General features: G+C 44.6%; 5 protein-coding genes across 5 annotated transcripts; 2 read left to right on the top strand and 3 right to left on the bottom strand.

The window, feature by feature from the left end:
• Window positions 1-656: 656 nt before the first annotated feature.
• On the bottom strand, window positions 657-1,111 carry LOC148515218 (histone H2B 1.1-like). Its single transcript, XM_088480514.1, has one exon. It carries the CDS (start codon window positions 1,088-1,090, stop codon window positions 710-712), a length of 381 nt encoding a protein of 126 aa, XP_088336640.1. The 5' UTR covers window positions 1,091-1,111; the 3' UTR covers window positions 657-709.
• A 290-nt stretch (window positions 1,112-1,401) lies between these two features.
• Window positions 1,402-1,885, top strand: LOC148515217 (histone H2A type 1-like). The gene has a single exon (XM_088480513.1). It carries the CDS (start codon window positions 1,438-1,440, stop codon window positions 1,828-1,830), a length of 393 nt encoding a protein of 130 aa, XP_088336639.1. The 5' UTR covers window positions 1,402-1,437; the 3' UTR covers window positions 1,831-1,885.
• Window positions 1,886-2,394: 509 nt separating this feature from the next.
• Window positions 2,395-2,885, bottom strand: LOC148515216 (histone H3). The gene has a single exon (XM_088480512.1). It carries the CDS (start codon window positions 2,857-2,859, stop codon window positions 2,449-2,451), a length of 411 nt encoding a protein of 136 aa, XP_088336638.1. The 5' UTR covers window positions 2,860-2,885; the 3' UTR covers window positions 2,395-2,448.
• A 2,698-nt stretch (window positions 2,886-5,583) lies between these two features.
• On the bottom strand, window positions 5,584-5,895 carry LOC148515215 (histone H4). Its single transcript, XM_088480424.1, has one exon. It carries the CDS (start codon window positions 5,893-5,895, stop codon window positions 5,584-5,586), a length of 312 nt encoding a protein of 103 aa, XP_088336550.1.
• Window positions 5,896-8,529: 2,634 nt separating this feature from the next.
• Window positions 8,530-9,496, top strand: LOC148515214 (histone H1.01-like). The gene has a single exon (XM_088480511.1). The coding sequence runs from the start codon at window positions 8,547-8,549 to the stop codon at window positions 9,210-9,212; it is 666 nt and encodes a 221-aa protein (XP_088336637.1). The 5' UTR covers window positions 8,530-8,546; the 3' UTR covers window positions 9,213-9,496.
• The last annotated feature ends 401 nt before the right edge of the window (window positions 9,497-9,897 follow it).

Genomic DNA, 9,897 nt, shown 5'->3' with positions numbered 1-9,897 from the left:
GACGGATATGAGAGGGCAGAAGTGGTTATCCCTATGCTCAGGTAAGCTTTGGAAACAGGATACTATAGCAGCTGCATTCCGTGCAAGATCAGATTCCATTGCATTAGCGTCCATCTCTAAATCAGGCCCATTGTGCCCTGCACTTCATCTCGCACAGTGTGAGATGTATATAAAATTGTAAAGACATTAAAGGCAGATTGTATAAATTTTTATATGTATTTTAATAAAATGAACACAATAGTTTGTGGCTTTTATTAATGCAAATGAAGGGAATAATCTAATTGTTTATTGAGCTTAACTGAAATTTAAAACTGTACAAGTATAATACTGGGGACAGATATTGCAGATGAGACAAACGAATTTTATACATAAATGCTATTCCACCAGTGACCACATGAGGTCGCTGCTGCTGCACAGATTAGTGCAGCTACCAACGTTCAATATCCGACATATTATTAAAGAGCAAAAATTCCAAAGCTGTTCTAGCTGAGCGCCAACACAGGATACAGAATGTACATTAGTGGAATCGCCTTGGCAATACTTTTGCTTAAACTTGATAAATAAAAAAAAAATGTATAAAAGACTGGAAGAGCACGTTACTATCAGCCCAGAATAGGGATCACAGCAATAGTTAAAGCCCGATTAGAGAGGAGGTGGGTGGCTCTTAGAAGAGCCTTTGTGTTTATGTGGGAAGGAGAAAGAAAGCAGATCACTTGGCGCTGGTGTACTTGGTGACGGCCTTTGTGCCCTCGGACACGGCGTGCTTGGCCAGCTCTCCCGGCAGCAGCAGTCGTACAGCGGTCTGGATCTCCCGGGAAGTGATGGTTGAGCGCTTGTTGTAATGAGCCAGGCGGGAAGCTTCCCCTGCAATGCGCTCAAAGATATCATTCACAAAGGAGTTCATGATGCCCATAGCCTTGGAGGAGATGCCGGTATCAGGGTGCACCTGCTTCAGCACCTTGTACACGTAAATGGCGTAACTTTCCTTTCTGGTCTTCCTACGCTTCTTCCCATCTTTCTTCTGGGTTTTGGTCACCGCTTTCTTTGAGCCTTTCTTGGCCGCCGGAGCAGACTTGGCTGGTTCAGGCATTATCAAAACACGACCTTATCGGATAAAGGAGAAAAAAGTATTACGAAAGGGGCCCAGACCTGTTGCATTTATAAGTAGCTCATGCAAATAAGGCTTTACCCATGCTAGATGCACTATTGGGTAGACGTGTCACGTGATGTAAAGGCGGTCTCAAACATCCAACCGTCATTTGCTGATTGGTCAGTCCATGAATTTGTACTACATGAATTGCTGTTTAAGCAGACCAATCACAGAGCACGTAGTGGATCCGTTCTGAGTGTGTATATAACAAGGAGGGCAAGTTCACAAGCTCATTTTCGTTACTAGTTCAACCAGGTTGAGTGTATTTTAATTTCTGTGTGCCGAGCATGTCTGGAAGAGGGAAACAAGGCGGCAAGACCCGGGCTAAGGCAAAGACTCGCTCATCTCGGGCCGGTCTCCAGTTCCCAGTTGGTCGCGTTCACCGTCTGCTGAGGAAGGGAAACTATGCTGAGCGTGTAGGAGCCGGGGCCCCGGTGTACCTGGCCGCAGTGCTCGAGTATCTGACGGCTGAGATCCTGGAACTTGCCGGAAACGCCGCCCGCGACAACAAGAAGACCCGCATCATCCCCCGCCACTTACAGTTGGCTGTGCGCAACGACGAAGAGCTAAACAAGCTGCTCGGTGGGGTGACCATCGCCCAAGGAGGCGTCCTGCCCAACATCCAGGCCGTGCTGCTGCCCAAGAAGACCGAGAGCCACAAGGCAGCTAAGAGCAAGTGATTTTACTACTAGACACTCGTCCCCGCAACACAAAGGCTCTTTTCAGAGCCACCCACTACGTCCCTAAAGAGCTTATTCACGGTTTACCACTGCTAGTAAACGAGGCCGATTTAGTGGAAGAGCCATTATACGCTCTTATGTACGTCTTGTAATAGTGCAGAGACCTTCAGCCCTATAATGCTATGACTGTGTATAGAACGTGGGGATGGTTCTGGACAGGAATGCAGCTCCGCGTGAACTGTACAGGGAAGACGAACATTCTGATTCAATACGTTAAAGGCTATATAACTTGCATTGAAACGGCTACTTGTGTCTTCCAGTCTGGTTGTTCCCTTTGCCATAACTTGACGCTGGGGAGACGAGAGACTTCTGACGTTGTCGAAGGCAGCGACAGGAAAATGCGGGGGGACTAGAGAGTAAATACTGTGTGATGTGTGGCTACTTAGTAAGGGACTGGTCTTGTAGACCCCACCCCACCTAGAGGTGAAACGGAGCTGAGATTTTAACAACGGTCTTCCACTTGAATTGAGGTGTAGTTTATGCTTCAGCTCATTTAGAAAGATGTGGTGGCTCTGAAAAGAGCCTTTGTGTTGCGTGTATAGGAGTGCCGAGTATCATCTATGCCCTCTCCCCTCGGATCCTGCGGGCCAGCTGGATGTCTTTGGGCATGATGGTCACCCTCTTGGCGTGGATGGCGCACAGGTTGGTGTCCTCGAAAAGTCCGACCAGATAAGCCTCGCTGGCCTCCTGTAGGGCCATGACGGCAGAGCTCTGGAAACGCAGGTCGGTCTTAAAGTCCTGGGCGATCTCCCTCACAAGGCGCTGGAAGGGCAGCTTGCGGATCAGCAGCTCGGTGGATTTCTGATAGCGTCGGATCTCTCGGAGGGCAACAGTCCCTGGTCGGTAGCGGTGAGGCTTCTTCACGCCGCCGGTAGCTGGGGCGCTCTTCCGGGCGGCTTTGGTTGCCAGCTGCTTGCGAGGAGCTTTACCACCAGTAGATTTGCGAGCAGTCTGCTTGGTCCTGGCCATCCTGCTATATACAATACAGTTATGTAGGAAATTAGAAGGAATGAGTGAAGAACAGCCGGCAACAACTCTATTTATGCGCAGTGCTGCGTTGTGATTTGATGAATTAAAGGCGCCCATCTTCCTGATTGGCTGACACAAAGCCGTTGATACTTTCAAATAGCCCGCCAAGAATTTTGGTTTCTACCGTTATTAGTTACGTAAAGTATATAATATAACAGGCCAGCGCGGGTATGACACGAGTTACAATAAATAGCTTTTTCTTTTTTGTAATTCAAATTCCAGTCGTTGTAATTTAACCAGAAATTATTTTCTTGTATTCCAGCGAGAAAAAACAATGAGTGGCTCCCTACATACGGATGGTGATATTGTATCACTACAATATAGGACTAGTGTCGGGTGTAGAGATAACGTAATAAAATCCTGTAGAGTACTGAATAGCTGCCAAGGACGGGAAAGTTTTGTGTTTAAACAAGATGATTTCTTTAAGCTACACTCACTACTGTCCGGGAGATCATAGAATATAATCGCGGTATAAACAGCATAGATCAATATATGAGCAAATGATGCAACATTCACAATAACATGATAATCATTTTATTATTAAAGCATTAAGAATACATTTATATGGTAGGCATCAGTTGTCCTATTGTGAGCAATATTAGACCAGAGTATAATCAGAACGTCAGCATGCTTTGGACACAATGTGATACTAATGGGAAACAGTAAATATTATTTTACAATTGTCTCCATTCTATGAAACATTAGTGGATTCAATTTGAGCCTTAGACCACAATTTAAACCTCAGAAATCGGAGATACTACATGAAGAAATACAGGGCTACATTTGGGTAGTATCAGAGCCGTAACTAGACTTTTCAGTGCCCTGTGCCAGAGAGAGCATTGTGCTACAAGTAAGAATGATAATAAAGTGGTAGAACAGGCCCAAACAGCGCCCCCTACTCTATGCCATGGCACAAGTCGCACTACCCTAGTTACGGCACTGGGTAGTACAAAGGGGCTCACAATATACTGTACTCAGTTGAAATAAAAATCAGAATCTATACTAAAGGCACAGTATATAAAACAGTCACTTTTATTGTTCTAGATTAATTCCAGATTTGTATTTTCGTTCTGCACATTCAATCATCTTATTTATATTTTGCTTGTTCCTTTTCCACTCTCATGACTCCTGAACATGCAATTACGTAGTTATTAGTGAGATATAATTAGTAATAAGGGTGGATAATATAATAAATTAATAATCCATACCGGTGCATATGGTATTTGGTGCTTACTAATTAAATACGAATAGGTGGTATATTTAGGGGACACCGGCTTCCCAATAGGACCCCTTGCATGTGCTGCCATCACTGGCGAGCATTGAGCATGGGTGGACAATCATTTCTGGGGGTGGCGGCCGTCGGGTAACCACACTTTAGTAAACTGTCGAGGGCCGCGTGTAATATATTTTATATGTATGATACCCATCAATAAAATTGTAATGGGCTATATTGTCAGACCCGTTCCTCTATTTCCCCACACACATGTACCTTAATGCTATAAAATAAATGGAGTAAAAGGCAATGCACTGTATAATATGAGAAATATGAAACAAGCAACAATAATAATTTACATAACATATACAATAGAAACATGCGGCCAAAAGAAAGTACAATTCTCCATTGTGGTCAGACAGGCTCATCATTTCTAGATCCTCGGCACCAGCGAATTTGCGACATCATCAACTGACGTGCAATCGACCTATATTTGTATATACTGGCAACACCCGAGAGCCAGCTCAAAGATTCAGTGTCTATAGAACCTAGCAAGGATCAGGGCCACTGCATGACTTACTGTGGTGACAAAAAGTTTGCCCAGCATGACCCCAGTGAGTAGTGGTCACCCGCAGTTCCTATACATGCACCAATGACGGGAATGTTCCTCATTTGCACTCTGACAGTGGCAATATGAGCCATGTGATTCTTGAGCGCCTAGGGAAGAAGTCAGGCCGAAATGATCGAAGTAACCAAATCCCTCTTTCTAAAGTCCAACTCGATTGAATAGACAAAAGGGACACCTCCATATCACAACTTCAGCAGCATAAATGATGCTCTCATTTCTTCTGGGATATATTAAAGTTCCTCCTAACAACTGATGGGTACGGATCTGCCCCCCCCAAGGAAATGACCACAGCGTTACAGCTCAGGCGGATTGGCTTCCGAACATGCAATTACAGAGTTATTATCCAGTAGAATAATACAAAGTATATAAATCACCCCTACACATGAAACGTTTTTTTTCCAGGTTTTATTGTGGGTTGCACAGCCAATTTCATTGCAGTTTTGACGCATTTATAAGGTAAGTGAGATTTTAAAACACACATTATCCATAGAATTATTCCTTTACGCAGTGTTTGGCGAATTCCCCTGACACTAGCCTAAACTGCAGCTTTATCATATGTATTATGTAACACGGCATCAGCCAGCGTGGGCACGGATTTCAACTATGACCTTGCACTCGATACTTCCTACTTGCACGGATCTAAATAGAAGGTGCAACCATGAGAAGTATTAGGAGTCCGGAGCCGGTGCATACTGTGACGAGCTTGCTAGGACTATAATGCAGAGTGTATACAGCAACGTTATTCCAGCTCTCTGATAGAAAAGATGGGCGGCCCTGAAAAGGACCTTTGTGTGGTTTAATGGAATTAGATGCGCATCGGTGCTTAGCCTCCGAATCCATAGAGAGTGCGGCCCTGGCGCTTCAGAGCGTACACCACATCCATTGCAGTGACCGTTTTCCTCTTGGCGTGCTCGGTGTAGGTGACGGCATCCCGGATAACGTTCTCCAGAAAAACCTTTAGCACGCCACGAGTCTCTTCGTAGATGAGACCTGAGATGCGCTTCACACCCCCTCTCCGGGCCAGGCGACGGATGGCGGGCTTAGTGATGCCCTGGATGTTATCTCGAAGAACCTTCCTGTGCCGCTTGGCGCCTCCTTTACCGAGCCCCTTTCCACCTTTGCCTCTGCCAGACATGTTTCTTTCTGCTTTCACGAAGAACAACAAAAAAAAATACCTCTAATGCCCTCACTACTGTGAAGTCCTCCTCTTATACAGTGCGAGCGGACCTAGTAGGAAACCTCTGGGCTGTGAGGGAGGCGTTCACCAATGCGTCACATCCTGCTCCTTTCAATGGAGTATGATCAGAACTTCTGCATGCAGTAGATACAATATGATACTAATGAGAAACAGTTACTATTGTTACAATTCTATGAAACAATAGTAGATACAATCTGTGCCAAATTAGACCACAAGCTAAACCTCATAAATTTGAGAAACTACATGTAGGGGCTCATAATATACTGTACTCGATGGAAATACAATTCAGACACAGTACTAAAGGTTCAGTACATTCAGATAATTACTTATTATTCTTCTATTTTAATCCCTGATTTTTTTATTTCTGCACATTCAATTATATATATATATATATATATATATATATATATTTATTTCAATTGTTCTTGTTGACTTGTTCTACTGTCCATGACTCTTAAACATGCAATTACTGAGATATAAGCAGTAATAGGGAATGCAATTTTATATGATATGAGAAAAATGGAAACAAGATAAATGGTTATACAACAGATCATATAACATATAAACATGCGACCAAATGAACATACAATGCTTTATGTAACTCTTTATGATGTTTTCACTTTACTACCCATTCAGTTAGTACTCAGTAGAACAATACATAGCATTAATAATTATCACCCCGGCCCTCTCACATCAAAAGAAATGATCAGATCTCCCTGTCACAGTTAAAGCCGCCCTTTCTACAACCTCCCCCCTCCTCCCCCACACCCTTCCATTTCTATGCTCCTACCCAGCCTCATTGTGGTCAGACAGACTCCTACCCAACCTCGTTGTGGTCAGACAGACTCCTCTGTCCCAGATCCTCTGCACAGGCGGAGATGTGCCATCATCAATTGACGTCCAAAACTCTGCAGTTACAAGCCGAACCAGCGAGCTAGCTCAAAGGTTCAGGGTCTGTAGAACCCAGCAAGGATCAGGGTCACACTGCATGAATGGCAGAAAAGTTGCCAAGCATGACCCCAGTGACCCACAGATTCATGTAATGCACGTGAGGGAATATTCCTCATTTGCAATCTGACAGCGGCAATTTGAAAATATGAAGTCAGACTGAACCAAAATAATCGAAGTACCCAATTCCTAATTTCTTTTTTACCAATACAAAATTGATTGAATGGACACAAAGGTACATTACAGGTGGATTGTCTTACACAGGAGTTGCTAGGGGTAAGTTAGGGAGGATGGTTTGCTTCCGGTCACCCACTCTCTGAATTCTGGAGCCAGTCTTAGCAGAGAATGAGCCAGTAAGACTCAATTGTCCAGGATCTCATCTCTTCCATCCATCAGGTGCACAAATGCCTCTGCTGGGTGCCCTATACCTAAGTCGAGCTAGAACCATCTTAATGATAGCTCAAAATCTCACACGATTGGCTCTCTATTCTTCCCTCTGTTCCATCAGGTCTCCCTTTATTTTTCATAGGATCCTCCCATCTCCATTTATTTTTCCTCTGTTACGCCCTTTACCCCATCACCTCTATACTTCCCTTATTTTTCCCTGTCCCACTTCTGACTACCGACCAGACCATATCCTAGCGGTCATCCTATTTATCCCCTTATTACTACTGTCTCTCTCTATTTTTTATCACTATTCATACTGTCTCCCCTTATAGTGTTGTCTCATTTACTCCTCTGGTTCCACTATTCTTCAGTCTATCTCCCTTCATTCCCTAGTCTACCCTATATTCCAATGCCTCTACCTATTGCTCACATTTACTCCTTTTAAAATCTTACATTAATGGGACCATGATGTCACTATCATCCTTTTTACAGTCACATCTGTCTTATTAAATACACATAAATGACCATCCACATGGATCACTATAAGAACATTTTGGGGAAATGCCACCAGTATTCTTCCTAACCAGGGGAATGCCAGGCAGGATTAACCTTTTAACTGACTGTGCTATGTATCTTTACCTCTGTAACTTACATAACTACAGTTCTTAGACAAGACTTCAATTACCTTGTGAGGCAGCCTGTCTGTGCTATCTCCCCGGGAGTACAAGAGTCCACACATCACCTTTATGTGATTCAGTGGGTGGCCTGCTCTGCACAGGTTGTGCCGCAGAGCACCTTCATTATCTCCAGGGTCAGGAGGAGAGAAAAAAAACCACGATGGGACATTTTAGCCTCACGAAAGAGAGAGATGTGTTACATGCCTGGCAGATGTAGCTTGGTGTGGGTGAGCTGCCGATGACTATTTCTGGTCTCCTTCGCAGCGCCTAAGCCATCATTGGCCATAAAGGGTAAGGAAAGATCTTGGCGTACGAGTGAGGGTCAGAGAGCCAGCTCTATGTTCTTCTCGTTCCGTATAAAATACTCTTTTTCTGCGCTAGGGAAACACAAGCTGAGGGCAGATTGTGCCATACACACAGACAGGGAAGGATTTACACAGCTGTTTATTCAGCCAATGGGAGCACAATACACGCAACGCTCAGCAGCCAATCACAGCACAGCCGACAGTGTATATAAGTGACATCAGCAGCAGTAGGTAATGTATTAATATTTCTTACGTTGTGTCGTAGTCTACAATGGCAGAAACTGCACCAGCCGCCGCCGCTGTCCCGCCATCAGAGAGCGCAGCCAAAAAGAAGCGGCAGCCGAAGAAAGCTGCAGGAGGTGTCAAGAAAAGCCCCAAATCTTCTGGTCCCAGCGTCTCCGAGCTCATCGTAAAAGCCGTGGCCGCCTCCAAAGAGCGCAGTGGTGTTTCACTTGCCGCCCTGAAGAAGGCTCTGGCTGCCGGAGGCTATGATGTGGAGAAGAATAACAGCCGCGTCAAACTGGGTGTGAAGAGTCTGGTGACCAAAGGAACCCTCACCCAGGTGAAAGGCACCGGCGCTTCCGGCTCCTTCAAACTCAACAAGAAGCAGCTGGAAAGCACGAAAGCCGCTCAGAAGTCTCTGAAGCCCAAGAAACTTGCGGCAAAAAAAGTGGCCAAATCCCCGAAGAAGCCCAAGAAAGCTCCAAGTGCAGCCAAGAGCCCGAAGAAGGTCAAGAAACCATCAAAGGCGGCTGCTGCCAAAAGCCCAAAGAAGCCGAAAGCCGTGAAGCCTAAGAAGGCGGCCAAGAGTCCGGCCAAGAAGGCAGCAAAACCCAAAGCTGCCAAGAGTTCGGCCAAGAAAGCAGCGAAGCCCAAAGCCGCAAAAAGCCCGGCCAAGAAGGCAGCTAAGCCTAAGAAAGCTGCGGCAAAGAAGTAATGGAAGAGCTGTTGTAGCCTCGCTCCTTGTTATCACCACAAAGGCTCTTTTCAGAGCCACCCATATCTTCCCAGGAGAGCTGAGAACACTGCTAATTTTTGTTTGCTTTTACTGTAGCGTTATCTGGACGAGGCTGCAGTTAGCTTCTTATTCGTGCTCCAGCTTCTTCTTCACTTTCCTGCTTCTTATTCAGAACATTTTATATTAAAACATTTTTTTATCAAAGAGAATCAATAAGCTTATTGAATAAACAAAATATGAATCCACAGAGGGGGTTAACTTACATATGACCCATTTGTAATTGGCCTTGCCCAACAAAGTTTTGGGCATAAAATAGGGCATTAAAGTGGGCATAGGCACCAATTAATACATTTGAATAAGTAGCTGTAATTGTGCAAGGGTAATTAGCCTTGGGCATTGAATTTTACACTTGGAACTCACACAGTGGGGTTATTTACATATTATCCACTTGCAATTGGCCTAGCCCAACAAGGTTTTGGGTATGAAATTGGGTGATAAAGTGGGCAGAGGAACCAGATTTTCTATATTTGAATAAGTAGATGTAGTTGTGCAAGGGTTAAATAGCCTTGGGCAACAATTGTTAAACTTGGAATCCACAGAGGGGGTTAACTAATATATAACCCACATGCAATTTTTCTTGCCCAACAAGGTTTTGGGCATGAAA

Source organism: Taudactylus pleione, unplaced genomic scaffold, assembly GCF_031769625.1.
Source record: "Taudactylus pleione unplaced genomic scaffold, aTauple2 ptg000253l, whole genome shotgun sequence".
NCBI lineage: Eukaryota > Metazoa > Chordata > Amphibia > Anura > Myobatrachidae > Taudactylus > Taudactylus pleione.
The sequence above is the reverse complement of the archived record's forward strand: the minus strand, read 5'-3'. Positions and strand labels throughout refer to the sequence as shown.

What these genes read in the sequence shown, in the direction of transcription:
- LOC148515216 (XM_088480512.1), bottom strand. Translation starts at nt 2,859, where the DNA reads ATGGCCAGGACCAAGCAGACTGCTCGCAAATCTACTGGTGGTAAAGCT.
- LOC148515215 (XM_088480424.1), bottom strand. Translation starts at nt 5,895, where the DNA reads ATGTCTGGCAGAGGCAAAGGTGGAAAGGGGCTCGGTAAAGGAGGCGCC.
- LOC148515214 (XM_088480511.1), top strand. Translation starts at nt 8,547, where the DNA reads ATGGCAGAAACTGCACCAGCCGCCGCCGCTGTCCCGCCATCAGAGAGC.
- LOC148515218 (XM_088480514.1), bottom strand. Translation starts at nt 1,090, where the DNA reads ATGCCTGAACCAGCCAAGTCTGCTCCGGCGGCCAAGAAAGGCTCAAAG.
- LOC148515217 (XM_088480513.1), top strand. Translation starts at nt 1,438, where the DNA reads ATGTCTGGAAGAGGGAAACAAGGCGGCAAGACCCGGGCTAAGGCAAAG.